The sequence below is a fragment of the Stegastes partitus genome, unplaced genomic scaffold (genome assembly GCF_000690725.1).
Source record: "Stegastes partitus isolate 25-593 unplaced genomic scaffold, Stegastes_partitus-1.0.2 Scaffold399, whole genome shotgun sequence".
Lineage (NCBI taxonomy): Eukaryota > Metazoa > Chordata > Actinopteri > Pomacentridae > Stegastes > Stegastes partitus.
This window is the reverse complement of record NW_007578130.1, coordinates 92360-115428: the sequence shown is the minus strand read 5'-3', so window position 1 is coordinate 115428 and position 23069 is coordinate 92360. Positions and strand designations below refer to the sequence as shown.

Here is a 23069-nt window from a genome sequence, read left to right as displayed (position 1 = left end):
AAGATAAAGCCTACATTTATCAAATAACTTTGTACTAGGGCTGTTAAAATTAAACTTCCTCCCACTCCTTTTTCGGACTTGTTAATATTACGATCTGATTATGTGATATTATTATTCTTTTTTGCTCTTTTTAAAATTATTTTCTGTAGTTTTTACATATATTTCCCCCCTTTCATTTGTTCGAAATAAATTAAATTCATTCATTCAAAAGGAAATTAACGTGTTAATATGTAAAGAGATCAATCTGTGGAATTAACACATTTATTTTTAACACATAAACAACAAGACAACTCATACCATATTAAAAATTCAAACCTTGGGGGTCACGAACAGAAACTTATGGTATCTTGGGGGTTTTAGAACCACTGGTTTAATTGATTAATAACCAACAACTGCTAAATAACCGTCATAGATTGGACTGGAAGTTTTGTATATTATATTCATTTTTACAATTAAATATGTTTATTCGATGTCAGTCATGCGTGTCAATTAAGTTCTTATTATTTTTGAGAGTATTAAAGAAAATGCATCATGACGTCAGCGTTGAAGGACAACAATTTCATGTCATTGCTTTTGTGATGAATATTTTGATGTTTATTGTGTTGATTTTTTTGTAATTTAAGTTTTATGTATTTCTTTGGGTAAAGGAGGCAACAAATTCTTCTTTCTGCTGTCTTCCATTCAGGAATGTTTGTGTTTAATTGTTTTAACTCAATGAATGAAATAAAAATGTAATTTAAAAAAATAAAAAAAATGCTAAAAACAAAACTACTGTGAATTAATAAAAGGTCATTAATAAAAAATTAAGTGTCAGTAGTTACCAAATTACTGGCATAATAAAAATAAAGCTTTTTATGGCACACTATAGGAAGCGGACATAGCTCTGCTGTAATGCGCTGAGTCATGAAGTGAAAACAAAATAACCTGCTTTACTTTTCAACAAATAAAACAACAAAATAATGCTTTGAAGGATTTTATTCAATGCTGCAAAGAAAGCACACAGTCTGAACAAACCAAACTCTGGCTCATGTGGTGGAAGGAACCTCGCAGACCCCCTCCCCCCCGGGTCCCCTATAAATACTCTGCCTGCCAGGTAACGCCGGCCCGGAACCAAGAGAAGAAACTAAGAAACGTCAACTTAAAATTTCAAATCACATTCAACAGTTTTCACAAATCACTTCATACATCGTTACTCTAATCACCAAAGTTACATATGTACAGGAACGGCTGGACCCTCGACGGCAAGCAAGTGCTTTAGAAAAAGTAAAATAACATTCCCCAAATTTATGTAGAAAATAAAAGTCACAAGTCTAATCTATTTTCAAATGAAACTTCCCGCACTGCTCTGTCCACAACGTGTCCATCAAAAAGGGATAATCAGAGGCACTCACGTTTTGTCACTGTGACAAAGCATCTGCAGAGGTGCTCTAACGAAACGTCTGAATCTGAGTGGATGACCGGATGAACTCTCTAGAAATCGACTGGAAACACTGGTACAGAAACAACAGCTGCACTGCAGAGACAAACCCAAACCTGGCCTGTGTATCTGTAAAAAGCACTGTCACAAGCATGCATGAGGATTTATCTGTTTCAACCAATAAAATTCATCACATGCTGCAGGACTAATCAGCTTATAAAGCATTAAAATGGTTCTTAAACAGTTGGATGTCATGTCTGCATCACAACAGTCAGGTCTACAGTCTGGAAGGTTTCTGTACGTTTATCTTTGTTCCTTTCATTTATATAAAAAAATTAAATAAAATTTGAATTAAATTGTGCAAAATAAAAGGATTTTCTAAAACAAAACTGTCAGGTCAGTCGCTGAACTCTGACCTGTGCTCTGACAATAGCTTTTTCCAAACACACGTTGTCCAGACGCGTTGCTCACAGCGAGCGCATAAGAGCTGAGAACCAGACGACGGGTCAGGATCACGACTTCCAGGCTGCCTTGTGCTGATATGTTTTGGTTCTGTTTAAAACAAAGTTTCAAGGGGAGCAAAATGGAAAGTATGGCAAGTGAAGAGAAGGCTCAAATCAGATAAAACTAGATGTGTGGGGGGGGGTGGGGGGCAGATATGGAGAAGGACAGCAGGGTGCATCACAGGGCCAGGAGCGGTCTGCGGAGGCCCTTGGGAGGAGGCAGCGGTCGCTGCTCCCCCTTCCAGCCCCGTCAGTCTTGCTTGACGCTGCCCAGCGCTCTGAGGCGCTCCAGCAGAGGAGGGTGGGAATAGTGCCACATGGAGAACAACCAGTCGGCTACAGGGAAGCCCAGGTTGTCCTTGTTCAGTTTGATGAGGGCGGAGTAGAGCTCCGAGGCTTTGCCCATTCCACGTGCAAAGGCGTCGGCCTGGAACTCAAACCTGCGACTCAGGACCGTGAGGCAGAAGGAGAGCAGCTGCAAGGGGAGAGGGAGATGTTTAAACCACTCACAACAGAGGAATTTAATGACTCAGCGATTATGGAATCTGACCTCGTTGTACGGAGAAAAGATGAACTGGAAGATGATCATCAGGCCTATTAATGTGGGTTGGCTTCCAGTGAAGCCGAACGCTACAAACAGCTCCTTCCGTCCAATCAGGACGGCGAACAGAGAGAAACACAGGAAGGAATTCATCTGCAGAGACAACACGTCCGTTATCGTATGTAATCAGAGGAATCAGTCGCTTTGGTTTAAGACAAAACATCCACAGCAGTCATGAAACTAAATCCTCACCTGACTGATGACGATGTTCTTGACCGTGTGTCCGAGCTTCCAGTGGCCCAGCTCATGACCCAGAACCGCCAGAATCTCTGGGTTGTTGCATCCCTGTTTCTTGTTCTGTTGAAGCATTTCAGAGGACGACCAGCTCGATTACACAAACAGACGATTTAAAATAAATCCACTCCAGTCACCCAACATGTGCTTTAACATCATCAAGCCTTCCTGCTCCTCCTCGGTCCCTGAGGCCCTTTTAAATTAAATGATGCTTGAAAATGTCTTCCAGCCTCTGGGATTGGTCCTCAAGGTAAACATTAAGAAGCTTCCGAGTAAATTGGAAGAATTCCAAAGAGTGTAAGTACGCTGATTAACTCGTGTGCTGTATTTTCAGACTATAACGTTCTATCAGTGCGATCCTTCACTTCCTAGAACTCAGAGGACATTCTTACAGCTACACATGTTAAATGTTTATGCAGGTGCAATAAGAACATTTCAGAGTCAGATGAGGAGCTTTGCCACCTTGGGTTTGGCTTTTGACTCGCTGGAGGTTTCCTCGGTCTCCGGCTGCTCGGGCTGTGGTTCTCCAGCCTTGTTCAGCGGCGAGTAGTCCTCCAGCAGGGTGTCAAACAGCACGATGCGCTTGTTCTTGAAGAACCCGTAGAAGTATGCGTTGCTGTGTGACGAACGCTTGGAACCTTGAAATAATTCAACACAATGAAGATGAATTATTCTGATAAACCTTCAATCAAGCTGCTCAGCACATCTTAAAACACGTAACATTTATAAAGTAAAATGACCAGAACAGAAACATCGAACACACGAGTCCACACGCAGGACTCACCTTCAACTACATAAACTTTAGTGAGGGGGAAGCTTATACTCTTTGCCATCGCCTCAATTTCTGTCTTTAGCTCTCCTTCTGGCAGAGGAGTGAACTTGTCGAACAGGGGAGCGATGTAGTCGGCATAGATGGTTACGAGCACCTGAGAACAACACAGAGACAAGGAGGCTGGATTATGATCAACCATCAGCCACTAACTGAGCATACTGTGAATTCATTTAAGCTAACCCCTAACTACCAAACAAGCTGCATTTTCCCTTATTCCATTAAGATATCATTTATTTTAAGTTTTACAGGAAGATGTGAATGCAGCACCTACCAGAGAAACAGCGAGCGTAAAGAGCCAGGCGTAGATGAAGAAGTAGTCTCCACCGATCTTTATGATGTAGAGGAGCAGCGAGGTCACAGGAAGCAGGATACACTGGGTCACGACGAACTTCTTCACAGCATCTTTGAGGAAGAACCCCAACGTCTGAGATGGAGACCAGACAAAACAAAACACAACACAGTGGCATCAGTCAGGATGTGAAACTAACAAACATCTAAACATCTGGTGATGTTTTGAATCATCACGACAGACATCTGGTGAAAGTTTAATTTCTTAAACTGCTGTGGTCCCTGAATTTAAATAGGCTCCAAAGTCTAAGTTCAGAAAGAAGTCCAAATAACATGTTTCTTATGCAGCCTCTCTGGACTCTTTGACAGAACATAGCTGAACACATGACTTCCAGAACAGTTTTGGAGCCTGCATGAGGATGATAGTGAGATACACCCCGTTAACTGCTCATTCTAACACCATGAAATCCAGCACATTACCGCTACCGTTCCTCCTAAAGACAGAAACTACAAACAGCCCCGTATCCAGGCTCAGAAGATGTTCAGCCAGCGTACCTGCTGATTAAAGCCGTGCTTCTCCTCAATGATAAACGTGTTGTACAGACTCCAGGGAAGTCCAGTTATGGCGCTGAACAGCGTGGCCAGCGTCAGGAACACCAGAGACTGGGTGATCTCATACTCTGGACTGAATCCAAAGCGAGCCGTCACAGAACCAGCGACACCCCACAGAAACGGGATTCCACCGAGCAGCAGGATCAGCTGAAAGGTTGCGAGCACAAGATCTTACTGCGTAGCACGAACAGGACACCACGGGCTGTGTTTAACTGAATACACACAGTAGCAAACATTTACAGCAGCACAACGTTCTGCACAGACTGACGCTTAGAACAAACCGTTTACATCAGTCTTTTAATTGACTAGTCGTCTTACCGTCCCTTCAGTCTCAGAATAGAGTCCAGACCAAAAGCTGAAGTTGCTTTTATCCAGCTGATAAAGACGAGACTTCTCAAACGTTTCAGAGTCCATGATCTTTCCTAGCTCCTGTGGTACGTGTGTTGTTGATCTGTATATCCTCCGCTGCAGCGTGGACAGAGATGAGCACAGCGTTAGCAGTCAGTTTATTATGAGGAGTCAATCACACGGATAACCCAACCTACTGTTATACTAAAGACGCTTTATCTTAAAGGCTGTCCGGCATCATACAAGAAGTCGATGATAAACTGACATTTACAGCTTTGTAAATAATTATCAGACCACTGTGATGCCGTTCTCCAGTTTTTGGTGGAGAGATTCTGTGTTTTACTCTTAAGGCTCTTCTGCTGATTCTAAACTGGATGAACACGTTACACACCGAGACAGTTTTAGGTCTTATCGTCATCAGATCTCTTCCTTCAGGCATGGCTGAGTAATATTTTAGTTTACATTACCTGTAGGCACAAAATACCAGAGATCTAGTGTGAATTTTAAAAGGTTTAATACATCATGCATTTAAAACACTATTTACTGCATGTGTTGTATTACTGTAGACGGTTCATAAGACTTTCAAAATAAAAGTAAAATGATCAACACTGAAAGCTTGTTGTGCAGACTTTGTACAGGAACAGCAGGTGGTCTCAGAAACTGTATTCTGACTTCTGATTCTGACTTCTCTGCATCAGTTCCTGTTTCTAGAGGAACTTCACCCAACCTTGAAAAAAAAAAAAAGTCCTAAGATGTCATCTCACTTCACCAAACAGAGAAAAAAAAGTTAATTCTGCAAATGAGATTAAAGGCTTTTCATGTTTAATATGTCCAAACATGAGGACGGTTTTGAAACAGGCTCATGCATGTTTTTATATGTTGAAAAGGCATCTTGTTTGTTAAACACGCAGATCTGTGTGGAGTCACAACAGCTGTCAGGCTTCAGTACCAAAGATCAACCTTGATTTCCGGTGAATTAACTCTGTTGAATTAAAAACTTGTTTGCAAGCCCGGTCGATCACACATTTTAAATTCAGGCTCCATTTAAAGCACAGCTCATGTTGGTCTTTACGGATATGATTCATACGTTTTGAATCATTCATCGGTTACCGGCTTTGTTGATAAATTAGGTTTTTAGTCTCTGATAAATGATTAACTCACCTGTCTGTAGGAAAGATAAGCCTCCCAGAGATACACCGTCCATGAGAATCCCAAAACAGCATAAAAGATCTGCTTCTCCACGGGGAGGTCAAATATAGTTTCGACCATCTTTGCTGTGTTTTTGGTCCGTGTTGTCGGAGCGGGGCAGGCTAGCTGGGCAGGCTAGCTGGGCAGGCTAACGGCAGCCTGACTGGTCGTTAGCGGCTAGCGGCTAATTAGCTTCCGCTCTGCACTGGAACACTTTAAGCTTCAGCTACGGAGAACTCGTCACCGCATTAAAACGACAGATTCAGACTAAAAATGAAACCTTTGCATCCAGTTTCCATTCCTAAGTCAAGGCTAATACTGCCAACATCATTCCATTCCTGCGAGATGCGATCCTCTCGGGGGGGAAACGTGTCAGCGAATTCCGCGTCCGGCTGAAACGTCGACTGTAACTTTGGTTCCGGGGTTGAGCGTTTTTAATTTTGACGATCTCTCTGAAGTTCATCAACAAATATAAAGCTAACAAAATGGATATTATCTCCTGATAGCATATAGCCACTGCATTTTTGTTGTTGTTTTAAATTGTGTAAAGTTAACTGGAACATAACTGACTTTATCTTGTCGGTCTTCTCAAAGGCCAAACAGTGATTCATTTTCATTTTTGGGGCCTTTATTGTCCGCTAGTTGTTTCGTTTGTTTTTAGTCTGCAGAGCCAACAAACTAACGTGGTTATCGTTTAATGAGAAATGTGCTAAGCTTATTTACTTGTCCTTGTATTCCACGAAGCAGCCAGCATTACAGTTTAAAAGTTTTTGAATGTAATTTTAAAAAAGCACCCACCGCAAAAAGCAGCTGTTACATACTAAAACCCACACATTTACCACACCTAGCTTATACACATATCTGAACATTTACTAACATTTCCCTGAATGTGTCTGAAGGTTTATTATTTTGCATTTAGTCAAGAGAAATACTACAGATGAGCTTGTTGGACTTGGATCCACTCATTGCTGTGTCCACGGCTCCTGGTCTGATGAGTGGACTGAGCACTGTGTCGACACTACATCACATTAACAGGTGAAACTAGTGAGACTACATCCTGACAAACCTCCTCCATTCATGCATTCACCTGATATCATGGCAAGCTTTCCGATATTGCCAAATTAAGTCATAACCAGATAAATAACCACACGTATGTACATTCAGCTCTTAGTCTGATAATCCAGGCTGCATATCTGAAAGGCCTGCACAGTGACACGTGTAGTTTTTCAATAAGAAGCTGGAATATGAGACACTAGACTTTGAAATCCTCTAAAAACTTTTTAAAATTAGTGCACTTCAGGAACATATCATTGAGAGTTGAAAAGATGTCGTCAAAGTCACAACACAAGCTCATTTATATCCTGCTGTGTGACACGTTGTGGTAATAACTGTTGCTTAAACAGCGTATTACAGGCAGTGGACATGACACAAAACACTTGGAGCTAATTAGTTCAGTGTAATTTAGCAAACAGCCCCAAAGATGCCTTTAAGTGAGACTGATTAAAATACGGTCGTCAGTGTCTGTATTCATTTCCACATTTATTTTATTAGAAAGTGTTACATACATGTCTGCCAACATCTGTCCACTGCATCCCAACATTTATTTAATATAAACTGAGGTGAAAAATTAACCAAACAAATTCCTCGAGAACTTTGTAAGGAAATATTTTTTAGTCACGTTTTCACAAAAGTGAAAAGGCCTTGCAATACGCTACTGACCATTTCTAACAATCTGAAAAGCTGTACATTTATCTCGAAGAACTACAATATATACACTTGTGATCAGGAATTAACGTAACGTGTGTTATCTGAACGCTCTCATAACCAATGTCTAGAAAACAACCAAACAAAGATTTGATGTGCACTGTTGAAGCTCATTTTTATCTTATGCTAATTTCTACAACTCTTCAGTTTTGGCAACAAACAAATAGCAAAAGAAAAAAAAAACATAACACCTTCATCGTTGGGAGAAATAAAAATACTGATACACAGCGTGTGAAAATACATCGTAATTTGCCATAGCCATGTTAAAAAGGTGCTCAGGTCAACTAACTTCCAAGAAGCAGTTTGCTGTTGTTGGTGTCTGATGGGAAGAGGTCAGGCAGGGTGGTGGTGGACACCGGTCTCCCCAGGACCACCACAGGTCTGAGGTACTGAAGCTGCTTGATGGCCAGGTCCCCACACCCAGCCAGGGCTTTGTCCAGGATGGACTTCAAGTTTTGGACCGACGTGAAGTCCGCAGTCATGGCGTGGGGCTTCAGCAGCGGAGAGTGAGTGCGTCTGCTGCGGGTGTGGGAGATGCCCAGCTGGTTGTTCTCCTTGACCGAACAACTGCGTCTGAAAGCGTCTCGCCGTTTCCCTGGCGACATGCTTTTGTCTTTTGGGGATGTGTCTTGTATGAACTTCAGGAACGAGGATTCGAAGCCCATTGGCTTATAGGCAGCGATGTCAAAGGAGCGCTGAGAAGGGCTGCCGGGCGGGCCGTCTTTTACGTTGGAGGGCTGTTCAGACAGTTCGTTTTTCCGTTTCAGCGGCTGGCGAACCGGAGGAGTGGGTGACGGCGCCGACCCGTTTAACATTTTGCCGCCGTCTTTGATGCTGGATGCGTCTTGGAAGCCCTCTTCAGTAGTAAAGCGCAGTGAACATGGAGGGGAGAGGTCGACAGTGACCGGGCGGAGGAGAGGTTTGATTTTATCCAGGCTGAGTCTCTCCTCCTGTTTCTGGCTGTTCTGTGCTCCTGCAGGCGGGTCCTCAGCGTGCCCTCCTGTGCTCGGTTCACCGTACAGCACCTCGTCTGCTCCAACCAGCACCCCGTTCCTCTCTACGGGTGGCAGCTCCTCCTCCTCCTCCTCTGGGAATCCCAGTGGGTCATGATTATCCTCATCCTGGGTTTCGATCTTGATGGAGTGCAGGCTCATGGGTGCCGGCTGCCCCCCTGTGTTTTCTGCCTCTGCCTGGTACTCCATTTTGCGAACCCCGTTGGGGGTACACGCCCCTGCAACGGTTGGCCTCGCCGACTTCCTTTGAATCAGCTCCTCAAGCTGCTCCGCATTAAAAACAAGCTTATCTTCATTTTTAACGAGATCCTCTCGACGCATGCGGTGAACCTTCAGGTAGTGGCGGTTCAGGCTGTGCATGTACGTGACGACAGAATCGCAGTCCTGCACCATGCATGGATAGGCCACGCGCAGGCAGCGGTCCTGGCACATCTGTAGTGCTTCCTCATGAGATCTGAAGACGAAACGATTAAAAGAATTTCTTTTCTCTTTCTTTTTTTCTCCTGACACCTTCTTCTGCTCCAGGCCCTCGTTACCCATTTCTTCTGACTGGGCCGTGGCTTCAGGCGTTGGACTCGAGCCCTCGGCCTGTACGGGGGGTGACCCGGGCTCCTCCTTGACGGGGCTCTGTGGTGTAACTATAAGCTTCTTTTGGCATCCAGTAACGGACTTTTTGTGAGTGCTTTGCAGACGTACCACTAGTGAATCATAGTACTCACAGTGACGATAAAGTGTGTGTTTTTTAAGTGCGTCGTCGTGGCTGAACACTCTGGTGCAGCCGTCGAATTTGCACCTTATCAGCTCGGGTGGCTGCGAGTGGTAATCGCGTGTGTGTCGCACCAGGCTGCTTTTAAGGTGGTAGGAGGCGCTACAGTTTGCAAAGTGACATTTGTATTGGGGCTGAGGTTCGTCGGAGCTTGGCGGCGGCCTCTTCTTGGCCGGCTCTTTCCTGACTTCTGGACTGTGGTGCACATCAAAATCCTTTTCCAGCAGGAGCTGAGAGCGATTGTAATGATGGACTAACTGCAGGTGGCGCACAAGTCCTCCCTGAGTGGAAAAAGCTGCGTCACAGTTTTTTGCCACGCAGTGGAAGGGCTTACTGAACTTATCCAGGATGTAGCACAGGTTACCTTTGGCTACCAGGCGCCTGGTGGTCCGGACCTGCTGTGTGGACTTATCCTCGCCCTCTTCCTTCTGCTCGCCGTCTTCCTCTCTACTCTCCGCTTCATCCTCTCCTTCCTCTTCAGATTGGGAATGATTGTGAAAGCTTTGTCCGTTTTCGCTTATCGCGGTTGAGTTTTTTGTCTCATGTTGGCGCGGCAGCTTAAGCACCTCTTTCTTCTTCACGCCGAGGCCGTGGTTGGCCATGGGCTGAGATGTTTGCTTCGTCTGAGACGTGAGCTCTTTGCTTCCCTCGTGCCGTACGGCCCCACAGCTTATTTTGTCTACGAAGGACTCATTCAGGTTGTGGATCTGAATGTAGTGAGCCCTCAACACGTGCTTCTGTCTGTGACTCTTGGAACAAAGCTGACACACGTAAGGCTTGAAGGCGGTGGTTTTCAAAGAAGTCAATCTTTTGGCCTGCTCTATGGTGCGGCCGTGTTTGGTGTTGTAGTGGCGCAGGAGGCTGTAGCTCTGGGCAGTCCTGAAGCCACAGCCTTTCATCTCACAGACGTACGGCTTGGCTGTGGCTAATGACTCCACACTGCACTCCTCGTTTGTTTTTGATGCTGGTTCACTTTGGACTTTCACCTTCTCCTCGGGCAGATGTGGTCTCTTCTGGAGCACGACAACAGGAGGCTTTGCCATAATTGCCTGATGAAGAGACATTTGTGACCCGTTTGAGTCTGGGTTGGACTGAGGAGGCTCGCTTGGTGACGTGTGAGGCGATGTGCCGTTTAGGTCCAGTTTACTCAGCCCGATAAGAATTTCTTTCAGAGCATCGTTTTTTGTTTGAAGGCCTACAGAGCTCGTTTCATTGCTTTGGGGATGGGTGGACGCCTTTCTTTCGCTGCCAGCTTCCACGGGTTGAAACGGAGTTGAGAGCTCATTTTTTCCCTTTTCCTCGCCATCTGGCTCCGTTTCAATCTTTATCCCTTTGGACTTGGAGCCCTGCTCTTTGTCATGCTTGTGTTCTTTGTTCTCCAGTTTAAGATGTTCTGGGTGAGCACATTTCAGATGTCTCTGGACATCTCTGGCTCTGGAAAAAGTCATCCCGCACTTCTCAAAGCCACAAGTGAACTTACTTCCATCAAAACACACAGCCACCAGGGTCATGGTTGCTTTGGGCTCTTTGTAATCCAGCTCTTGCACAGAGGAGGCACAGCTAAGTGATGAGGAGTTGAGGACGTCTCCGTTTACAGTGTCTTCTGAATCTATGGACTTACTAAGGCGGGCTGTTGCTTCAGTGACAGTCTTAAAAAGTTTCCGCTTTGCCTTCCTCTGAGCCTCAAAGTCGTCCTCAGAGAAAGTTATGTTGTGTGTGGATAAATGTTTTATAAACTCCTTTTTGGAGAAGTAGTATTTCCGACATTCGCCGCTGGAGCAGGTGAAGGCTGCGTCTCTGAAGTGCTGTGCTTCGTGGTGATATATCTGACCCAGGTCGGAGTAGGTGACGTAGCAGCCCTCCAGCTCACACTGGTAGTTGAGCTGATAGCCGTGAGTCTGCTTGTGTGTGACCAGTTCGTTGGAGGTACTAAACTGCGCACCGCATCCTATAACCACACACGAGTACGGCCGGTCGCCATAGTGGACCCTCCTATGCTTACGGTGATGGTAGGCCGAGACGAAGTGACGTCTGCAGAAGACGCACTTCTCCCGTTTGTCTCTCATCTGATGGAAATACTTGACGTTCTCATCACCTTTGTGCTCTGACTTTAAGTGGACATACAAGTACTTGGAATGTTTAAAAATCCGAGTACATCCGGTTCCTGGACAAGGATACTCGTCCCGGTTCTGGAGTTTGAAGTGCTGGTCGATGTAATCGAACGTCACGTGCTCGTCGTCGTCCACACGCTTCTCTTTGACGGTTTTGGCTTGTTGCACGATGTGATGCAACACGTCTGGGTCGTGTGTGGATTTGTAATAGAGCATTAAGGAGGGGTCGATGGTGATCTCACCGGGTTCAACATCATCGTCCTCATCGATCGGCTTCGGCACGTCCTCCGTCTTCACGTCTTTGTCGAGATGTGTTTCGCTGTCAATGTGTTTTTTCATGTGGGGAACAAGCTCCTTTCTGCTGTCAAACTTTTCCAAGCAAACAGGGCAGGGGTGGCAGTCGTCTTCTGCGTGTCTTTTGGAGTGGTGGATGATCTGGGAGTCAGACACTGACCTCTTACAGATCTGGCAGCTGAACTTTAGTTTCTTTGCGTCAGACTCTCCTTTGACTTCTGTTTGGTTAGTGTACGGCTTTTGATCCTGCTGCTCGTGATCATCCAGACCTCCGTTTATCCTACTTTGGTGCTCAGACTCTACTTTCAATGTGATTCCCAGCAGGTCGTGGTGTTTAAAGTTCTCCTGTTTGTCTGCTGCCTCTTCCTCTTCCCCGTCTGACTCGGGCTTCAGTCCTAACAGGGAGATGCAGTGGTACTTAAGAGTCTTCCAGTCCCAGAACTCAGGGTCAAAAGGCCAGTGTGCTTTCAGTGCTAGGAGCAACTCACAGCGCAGTGAGTTGGGAATGACCTCGCTTTCCTGGTCGTACTTTTGGTCGGGGCGTAAGTAGAGCTCCTCAAGACGGCTGTAGGCTTCCTGGATCGGGCCGAGCAGGAACTCTGTGAGCTGGCAGGCACGCAACACTTCAAGGTCGTCCAGAAGAAGGCAGGAGACCGTCTTACAGACAGAGATCCTCGTTTCTGAGTCATCTTGCTTTGGAAGTTGAAGGGCTTTGACACTAAGTTCTACTGAGGCGGGTATCCCCAGGTCCTCTGCCTGAAAACACAGCGACACAAGACCGTTAACTACGCTGGAAAAATCAGAACTGATGAGATTTAACACACTTTGTCAGCCACATATGTGCATCTTTGCTGGCCAGATAACAAACCCGACTACAGACAAGCTTTGCATTCTGAGGCTACATGCAAATGAGGGCTCGTCCTCCTGCAGTCCAGGAGGAGGAGGTAATGCACCTAAAGCTGCGTGTGCCAAAAATAACAAAAGATGAATAATTTCTGCACTTTAACAGAAATGCTGTTCCCACTCACCTCTGCCTGAATCACACGAACCAGGTACAGCAAATGGTGGACCGTTTTGGCAATGGCTCCCAGCTGAAGGCATCGTTCCAGGAGAGATACCAGCGAGGGGTCAAGCCTCCTCTGAAGCTTACTCCACAAGAGAGTCAGCTCCCTTTTGAGAAGAAGACAAGAGAATTTACGCTCGCTGGAAATCTATAAATCCCACAACAGTAACGTAAAAACCATAAAATCAACACATTTAATCAAAGAGCTGTGCTTCAGACATCTAGCTTCAAAGCCGTAATCACGCGACTGCAGCTTAACGTGGAGTCCAACCAGAACACAGATTACTCACCAGGAGCAGTAAAGAGTCTGCTGCTGGAGCTGCTGTGTCAGGAAAGTTGTGCACAAGATGAAGGCTGTGTTCTCCTCCCCCTCCGTCTCCAAGTTACATGTGATCTCCAGCACATCCTTACAGTCCAGTCTGGATATCTGCCAGAGAGGAGACAGAAAACACAAAACCAGTCACTCTTCAGTCTCACTCTAAGACGTGAGATAATATTCTTAAATTGCAGCAGAGGGACTGGAGGGACTGATTCAACAGCTCTGACAGGATTTTAACTGACAGCAGACCAAGTAGAGGTGAGGCACAGACGGCGTTACAGAGTAAAATGAATGAAGTGTGGCAAATACATTGGTTTAATTTCACTTTTTTGTTTGTTTTGTTGAGTACCACAGAATTATCTGACTTAAAAACAAACACACTGGTCCTTTACTATAACATCCATCCATCATCTCTACACCTTAATCCTCACTAGGGTCATGGGGGGCGGAGTCTATCCCAGCTGACTCAGGGTGAAGGCAGGTTCACCTGGACAGGTAACCAGTCTATCACAGGGCTACACTTAGAGACAGACAACCAAGCACACTCACATTCACACCTACGGACAATTTACAATCACCAATTAACCTCAGCATGTTTCTGGACTGTGGGAGGAAGCCGGAGAACCCGGAGAGAACCCACGCTGCACGGGGAGAACATGGAGACTCCACGCAGGAAGATCCCGGCGACCTTCTAGCTGCGAGGCCACGGTGCTAACCACCTTGCAGCCCCCAGATCATGCAGAAAATTACAAATACTTTGCTGGTGTCTCACAGCTGATCAGCGTTTCTCTGTAACATCTTGTGAGAGGAGAACGTCTTTTGTTGGTGTTGCTCATGAAGCCTTTGCAAATGAAACAAAACTACCTTTAAGCAATTTTTGTCGCGGGCTCTTGTAGGCGCTGTTCTACTTGAGAATGCACTCTAGCTAAGTATTTGTGTTGCATAAAAAGAAAAGAAACTCTGCATGAGTTACTGACAACTGGCTCTCCTTACGATCAAACACAGAGACTTGTGAAGACTCTACTACCCGTCCTGTACTTTTATATGAAACACTGGTGAAACCAAGCAGCACCTAAAACAAACTCATCTAATCATAAATATGTATTACTTTGAATAAAACAACATTAATTCCAGACAATAAATAATTACTACACAAGAGGATTCTGTACTAATCTCTGCTATGTTCGCGTTCTATCTAAAAAGGTTGAATATTGCTTAATATGCAGCACATAATATTCATCCCAAACTGAAAATAGGCCACAAATTTCCCATCTTGCATGAGCTGAAGCCTTCAAACCGAATGTCTGAAAACTCAAAGCTCCATTTGCATGTGAATTTGGGGCTCTATTTTTAGAAACGGTGCAGATAAACTTTAAAAATAGGTCCAGTTTTTATATTTATTATCGAAAAAGTTTCACTGGCAAATATGTGCTCGCCTGTACTTATCAGCTAATGTCATTTATAAAGAGCCAGACAGAGAGAAATGCTGTGTGTTGTGTGTGAATGTGTGACTGAACTCCAAAAACAGAAGTTGTTTGTGTGTCCTGTGGAAGCTGTGGGAGACCTCGGCCTCCAACTAATTTAGCATCTATCGCAGTTATATTAGTCAGTGTCACGCTAACTTTAATACCTCGTGTTTACTTTCTACAGTATTCTACAGGATGGTTTGGCAGAAATAACAGAAAAAAACAAATGTATGAATGTTCTGAAACTCTAAAACACACCCACGCCAGTGCAGAGAGACAAAGTGCTGCCGTACCTCCATTATGGCTTCTTCGTTGGGCAGCAGGTGACAGAGCAGGGAGACGTACGTCTGACGAAACGTCGCCTGGTTAGAAATGAAGCTGCATTCAGTGCAGGCTTTGGCCAACACCACCGCCTTGGCAACCTCGCCCATCTTCTCCAAATGTTTCACCCGCATCTCCATGAAGCCCTCGCCCTCCAAGCTGATGTACGCGTCGACTAAAAGGGAAAATTCAAACGCAGTCTCAGTAGGAAGCTACCGACAAAGACCACAGTAGGAACGACCCTGTGCTGTCAAAATGAAAGAACCTCGGTACACTGAGTAGTGAACTTACCTTCCTCTGTGTTGGTGGGCTGGCCGGTGAGGAGGGAGGTGAGGACCGGGTTGCTCCACGCTCCTCCCTCCCCTGTGATCTGCAGCAATGCCTGGAGGTCTGTGCTTCCATACTGTAGCAAGGTATCGTGGGCAATCTGCGACAAACACACAAAGATTACCTCAAAATGCAATAAATCAAAGTATTTGTGCCGCATCTTCTTGAAAATGAGACTTGAAATTACTCCCTCCCCAAAAAATTAAACTACAGCTGTGACTCGATGATCCGACGCTAAATGTAAAACCTTCTTCTATGTCGGATTGTCAAGACGGAGGTCCAGATACGAGGAGGGCTTGATGCTGGAAGGCTCATTAGTTGTTCATTATTGTTCATAGTTGTTATAATAACTAGTGTGTTGTTAGAACACGACGCATCGCTGGACTTCACCCCGGGGCAGCGCTCTGACGGGGTGGAAGTGTCCAGAACACACAGGCAGTACTTGGCTGCTGATGCTAGTTTAGTTAGCGCTCACACTTCTGTTTCCTCCATCGGTGGCGGCGGGGGAGTGGCAGATACGCTCCACCGTTACCATCCATGTTTACTTCCATAAACACTGAGCACGCTCGCTGCGTGTGACGTCGTCGTGTCCTCTTCTGCGCATGCGGGACACTTTTGGGTCGTATGAAGTTCACACAGCAGATCACATACAAGTCGCATTGAACTGGAAACGTGAAGGAAGTCACAAAGAAATCCTCATTGAGCATCAAGTCCTGCAGTGTGAACGTAGCCAATCTGTGGGATTGTTCAGTCAGATAATACGCCGTCATCCTGATTGGTGACATTAAATGTCATGTCGGAGTCACAATCCAAGGCTGTCGCTATGTTAAGGCTGTTTCTATGGGTTCTGTTGGGTTTTCCTATAAACACAAGGTTCTGGTTGTTCAGGGTCGGATCATCGAGTCACGACTGTACATTCAGTTGGATGTTTTCTACGCAGCGGCAGCAGTGACGGTCTTTCACTCCGAGATAATGAGTTTTACAAATGAACTCCTCAAAAGGCCATTAGTTCATACTAGACACATAAGTGACTTCAAATTAATAATTTATCTTTTCTAAACAAAGCAAAGCGTTTGTCATTTGAACACAGCTGTTCGTATCTGAAAAGGAGACGTGATGACGGCTCTGCTCAAGCTGCCAGCTCATAATTACTTCTCCTTTCCTGACAACAAATGAAACATTTACTGATTTGAAACGGCTTCAAACCCTGTAATTCATGCCATACAACAGGCTGTGGATATCGCTGTGTCTTAGCTGCACCGTTTACCTTCTAAAAAACCTCTATTAGAGATACTAGAACCTGTATTACGTCTGACTGGAGCTGCAGTGTGGTCATAAGTTCCCATGACTCTTCATACTATTTCCCTTTTTTTGCTCACCTTGGACACACTGAATCGATTTAACGGGGTGCACTGCCAACTCTTCGGTGCACATTTGCCACAGAAAATGAAGTCTATAGTCGCACAAAGAACCCCATGAGACCGAAGCACTCATTATCTGGGAACAAAATGGTTCAACATGTGAAATTCTAAAGACCACGTTTTTTTTCTTCCTTTTAATCCTTTGAGATAAAAACTATTTCGAGCCAGATTTTCCACATTTATGCGTACATTTGCTTGAAGTGCACCTTTGACAACCATTGAGGATCTAAACACCGGTGGTTTAGCCTCAACAAGGGGAAAACTAAACCGTAGCGCTGCTGTAGAGCGAGCACCAGTCTGAGGCTTCTGTTCTCCGGTTTGAAGGCATTCGACACCCTCAGCACAAACAGTCAAAACCCTCAACACACAACAGAACCTAATTTTTTTGACCCAAATGTATTTTTTCCTTCAGCATGTCTTTAAGAAGGTCCTGTACCTGAACCGAGTGGTGGAACTGAACCCAGGCTTCATACGGGATTTCATTCTCAGGCACTGACAGCAACAGTTCAAAACAGCTCCTAGAAGAAAGAAGAACAGGACGATGTTTTTATTAATCTGTGATCAAACCCAAAAAACAAGAGTTCATCCAAACTCCCCACATAACAATCAGCTGAACTTCAGTCAGCATGATTTGTGATTGAGTTTTAATTTGACATCAGGCTCGTCTGAACATGAAATAAATCAGCGGTGAGATGTTTCTGACATTGGACTCTGCTACACACACTTTTTTGCATCTGCCAGCAGTTAAATTTAACTTTCAAATTAGGCTTATTCTTGAGCTGAAAACACTGCAGCAGCTCTCCTCCTTCACCTACGATCGGCTCTGATAGGTGACGTGTGGGCTCAGGAATTAAAAGGAGACGTTACGAATCTCTGATCGACCCGATTCATGTCAGCGTGCTCGGTTCGTTTCTTCTTCAGGTTGTCGTTTGCAGCATGAGCCCTTTAATACACATCGTGAATCACATCTAATGCCAAACAACAACCGATCGGCGCCGGTCCGTTTGTGCTCGTGTCCTTGATATGGATTCATCTGTGACAGAACTGTGAGAGCTGGAATCGCTGATAAAAAAAAAATATTAACGTGGCGCTTCAGCTTCAAGAGGCAGCGAGCACAAAGTCACACTCGACTGAGGTTTTGTAGACTTGCAGCTGTTTGCGTAAGAGTTTTACATCTCGTGTCACCACAAACCCCAAAGTCAAGCCGCGGCTCTGTTTTTTATTTCCATCTATTTATATTATGACACAAACAGATGATGAGCTTACCTTGGCTTTTAATTCAAGCAAACCTCTGCTGAATTTATTAAATGAATTTCACTCAAGAGTCGTCTATTTACACGTAGGTGCAATGATGTGGTTAACATACAGGACAGGTGTAATGAAAGTATGTGGAGCTGAAAGCCAGGTAAGCAGGTGAATGACGTGGCTGAGACTAAACAGACTGTTAATACGGCACCCTTCAGGGGAATATCATCTAAACGCCAGGCCACCAACGTTTTTATGAGATTTAAGATGAGAAAACACCGATAAATGACCTGGAGCACGAGACGATATTTGTTGAACCAAACTGTATTTAGAGGTTCAGATGTTATAGATTAAAAATGAAGCACAATTTTGCCTCAAAGACACTGAGTTAGTGGAAAGTCTCAGCGAAAACTGACTTTTCCAACACGTTCACCCACCGTGCATTTAAAATTAAAAACTCAAGACAAATGAAGACTGTGCTAGATATAGGAAGGGTGCACGGTGATATCTAGGTGATGAATACACCTGCCAATCACCTGCTGTGCAGCAGGGCTGCACACTCACCTGTCATTAACCTCTATATTGGCTCATTTTATCAGACAGTGTAGCGTTCATAAAATAATTCACATATCTGCAGCAAAAGCTCGGCTCTCCTGAAGCGACTTCTCCCTCTCTCCTTCTTTGTGTCTTTATCTTTAATTACGACACACACACACAAAAAAAAACCCGCCGAGCATAAGCTAAGACAGAGTCAGTCATAAATGAAACGCAGAACTGGAATTGAAATTAAAATTGAGTCTGGCAGAAATAGACCTAACAAGTAAAGATAGACCGGAGAATAGAGGCGAGGTCAAACGCGCCACGCCGACCCGGCGGACGCACAAAAACAGAGCGAGAATCTAGCGGCGGCAGCAGCGTATGGAGGACGGAGATATAGGGTTTGTTAGATTGCACAGTTCTCGGGATTGGCAGACGGAGAGCGTGAGCGTGAATGTTGTGTGTGCAGTCAGTCGTGCTGATTAATGGTAATTATAACCAAAAATACACAAAAACAATCAGTGTTGGCGTCTTTAACTGTCAATAGTTAATCTAACAGCCCATCAGCACAAGGCTGCTCAAAAAGCCTGAATAAGAACCGTATTAGGTTCACATTAGGCTCGTGTTATCCGGCTATTACAGACATAAATAATTGACAACAACCCGACTATTACCTCAAATCCATACAGTGACCAAGAAGAGGTCCTCGACATAGACTGCTAACGTGCAAACAGACATACTCACTTGATTCAGAGAATAAATAAGTCCATGGAACAAAGTTTAGCACAAGTTTCTTATGACCTGTGAACCCTTTTTTAAGGAATGAAAGGTGTCAAACTGAGAACGAATCATATCGTACGTTCCTCCATTTACTCATTCCTGACACACTCGTGCAGCATATGCTCACTTCTTCTCTTTGTTTTTGTCTTTCAAAAGGGACATTTATCATTTAAAAAACAAAATACGCCTTTGGTTTCTTGGAGAGACACTCGTTCTTCCAGGTGGTGAGGACGTGTCGTATCTCAGAATGCACACTTTGTATACTCACAGAGCTAGTCTCTTCAGGACGAGGGCCACTCTGTCAGACTCTGCAGTGAGGTGGGATCGTGCTGCAGCAAAGCAGTTTATGGACAGGCAGTAGACCTCCAGAAGAGGCAGACCATGCTCCATGGAGTTCCTGCTCCCAGCATAGTGCATCAGTGCCTATAAACACACAAAACCTCAGTTAAAACCAAGACAGGGAAAGTCATGAAAACACTGCAAATGCATTCAAAAGCCACGGCCGGCAGAGGAGATCAGATAGGAGACATATGTCAGGATGAACAGGGGCTTTCCACCTGGGGGAGATACTAGTCTGTACCTGATTGATCCCTGCTGACACCGTGTCTGGTGTGAGCTGCTCCTGATTGGGCCTAAAGGGACCAGACTGTACGACATACGACAGCCCCACATCCGACTCCAGGAAGGACACGTTTATTACACTGTGATAACTCTGGACCACGTCTTCACGCCTTAATATTAACGTTTAACAACCAGAAGGATGCTGCCACCTGAACACGTATCTGTCATGACTGCAGCCGTTTAAACACATAAAAATTAATACAGACACTGGTACTGATCACATGAACCTACAGGCCTCTTCTCTTCTTCCTTCTTTACATCTGACAGCGAGCTCGACGCTGTTTTCTGTAAATACTGTCAGCTGTCCCCAGGTGTGGAGAAATGGCGTCTCAGCCGACCTGTCACCTGAACGTAGGCGTCAGCCGTTCACATGAAGTCATCGGTGCACTACGAACATCCCGGGAGTCTCATTTACGGACCAGCAAGAACCCGTCTGGTTGCTGCCCGCGTCCACAGGGGCACCAAATTAATCCCCCTCCGTCTAAATACGGCAGAATAAAGTCTCGACCCCAGAGACCTACATCAGCGTGCTAATTACATGTGGGATGCTTCCGAGTGGAACTGAGAGTCACTTACAACTGTTCTTTATTCAATAGCAACTGAAGAAACACACAGACCTACATTTCTCCTCCAAGTTCTTACATTTTAACATATACATGTGTTAAATGAATCCTTCTCTCCGTCCTGGCGGTTTCTTTGGACTCCAATGTGAAAGACAAAACCTGCTTTTGATCTGTGCAAAGACGGCTTCTCATGATCACTGGTTTCCTCGTCATCCTTCCCATTCATGGAAACACAAACAAGTCATCTTAAATAGTGCAACCTGTAGAGGACGGGTTCATATGGACGAGAACTTTCATATGAGCAAGGGATAAAATACTGACTTTAAAAAGTAGTTTCCCAAATGTGAATGCTGTATCTGTGTATAGACTGTACCCCATGTTGTGGCATTCTGCATATCTCCATTACTGATAAGAGGAAAAAAGCATCATGGCAGGTGCACCCATCACCAGTCAGTCTGAACACACAAAAACACCTGATTGCAAAATCTGACAATGTCCCCCCAGATGATAAACAGGATGGTTGATGGGTGCAGAATCAGGCTGCCTGCTCAGGACGAGCAAAGTGCAGTGTTCTGGTCCGTATTGGCCCCGACGGGCTCAAATATTTGGATAAACACAGCGCGCCGCCGCCCCGCCCCACATGCATGCAGTAATGCATGATGTGCACATTATGCCAATGTCATGTGCGCGCAAACATCTGCTGCAGGTTTCCGGCTCCAGCCAGTATGTTTACATTCCGACACGACACCAAGTCAAAGGAGAAAATCAGTGAAAGTAACGCGACCTCAGCGTAATAACTTGAGCCCGCACACAGGCAGCAGATCACTCAGCTGCCAACGTTAGCCCAACGTTCCCGGGATGTTTTGACGTGAAACGAATGCATAAGCGAACACGAGCGATAAAAACGCAGGCTGTGCATTTGTCCCCCGTGTATATTTCACGGCTAAAGTTGTCCGTGTAGCTAGCGGGCGGACAGCCGTCGCAGATGGATTTAGCTTGCGGGCTGCGAGAAAAACAATCCCGGCTGAGCTAACGTCAGGCTAACGTTAGCTTCGAGGTCGCATGTACACATTACCTGGCAGAAGTTGTCGCAGTACTCCGTGGACGACTCCACGGATATTTCTTGCTGCCTGAGTACGTCCTCGAAAGCTCTCAGCGTGGCCAGCAGCGTTTCCATTGCGACCAGAGTGTCCTCGGCCGTGTCCAGGGCCCGGTCGCTCCATTCGTGCTCTGGTTCGACATTATTCTCCGCCATCTTCGCTCTCCGCCACGGCGCGTATGCAGTGCAGCCTGACGCCGCCTTCACTTGCCGTCGGAATATTTAAATATGTCAGCTGAACTTCACCTGAATGACCCCGAAACACCAAACTGGAGAAGTGGTGGACTGGAGGAGCTGCCGTGTGAAGTCGGTGGGCGTTATTATTCGCAGGTTGTTGTCTTTGTGGGCTTTGAGGTCCACTCTTAGAGGCAGAGGAGGCTCAAGAACCCCGTTTGGGTTCCTCACCTCGGCCACTGTGGAGAGACCTTTGGAGTTTGAACTGGGTCTGTGAAGAACCCTTCAGAAAGGTTCCTCAGTGAACCGTTTGTGCGGTTTGATGCTCCATGTTGGAGTATTAACATAAGACAGAACTGTAGATGTTCCTGAACACACAGGAGAGACTTTCTCCCGTTTAAACAAACAGGGAGCTCTGCATTAGTGTTGAGTTGTTTGTACACATCTGTCAGCAGAAAGTCAAGATTCTAATCAGACACCAGCCTCCAAAACCTGCATTTAGTTACATCTCCAACATCATTCAGTTTTATTTATATACCACCAGTTTACAGTGTCTGTCTTCTCATAGCACTTTACATAGTGAGGTCAAGACCGTGCAAATTTTAAACAAAGAAAGCCAACAAATCCAAAGTTTCTTCTGATTTCCTTTGAGCAAACACGTGGCCACACATACACAAGAAAACAATAAACACTTTGGAGATCGAACGGCCAGAAACTGCAGATCAGAGATGTGTAGTTCAAGGACCAGAGACACCTGCAGAGAGGACAAAACACAAATGATGGGACGACACAAAGAGGAAAGTTTTAAGCCTAAAAGAAGAAAGGACGTCTGCCTCCCAAACCCAAACTGGGAGCTCATTACACAGCAGAGGAGCTGATAACTGAAGGCTCTGCTTCCCACTTGACTTCTGGAAACTCCATCCATCCATCCATCATCTCTACACCTTCATCCTCACCAGGGTCATGGGGGGCGGAGTCTATCCCAGCTGACTCAGGGTGAAGGCAGGTTCACCTGGACAGGTAACCAGTCTATCACAGGGCTACACTTAGAGACAGACAACCAAGCACACTCACATTCACACCTACGGACAATTTACAATCACCAATTAACCTCAGCATGTTTCTGGACTGTGGGAGGAAGCCGGAGAACCCGGAGAGAACC

General features: G+C 45.3%; 2 protein-coding genes across 2 annotated transcripts; both read right to left on the bottom strand.

Annotated features, from left to right (window-relative positions):
• Positions 1–957: 957 nt before the first annotated feature.
• Positions 958–6414, bottom strand: zmpste24 (zinc metallopeptidase, STE24 homolog). Its single transcript, XM_008285374.1, has 9 exons — positions 5997–6414; positions 4806–4952; positions 4431–4634; positions 3859–4011; positions 3540–3681; positions 3218–3393; positions 2714–2818; positions 2471–2614; positions 958–2395 (listed from the first exon to the last, which is right to left on the bottom strand). The coding sequence occupies exons 1-9, from the start codon at positions 6102–6104 to the stop codon at positions 2171–2173; spliced, it is 1404 nt and encodes a 467-aa protein (XP_008283596.1). The 5' UTR covers positions 6105–6414; the 3' UTR covers positions 958–2170.
• Positions 6415–7541: 1127 nt separating this feature from the next.
• On the bottom strand, positions 7542–21983 carry rlf (RLF zinc finger). Its single transcript, XM_008285373.1, has 8 exons — positions 21710–21983; positions 19719–19873; positions 17325–17406; positions 15432–15567; positions 15113–15315; positions 13325–13461; positions 13000–13141; positions 7542–12727 (listed from the first exon to the last, which is right to left on the bottom strand). Exons 1-8 carry the CDS (start codon positions 21887–21889, stop codon positions 8072–8074), a joined length of 5691 nt encoding a protein of 1896 aa, XP_008283595.1. The 5' UTR covers positions 21890–21983; the 3' UTR covers positions 7542–8071.
• Between the last annotated feature and the right edge of the window lie 1086 nt (positions 21984–23069).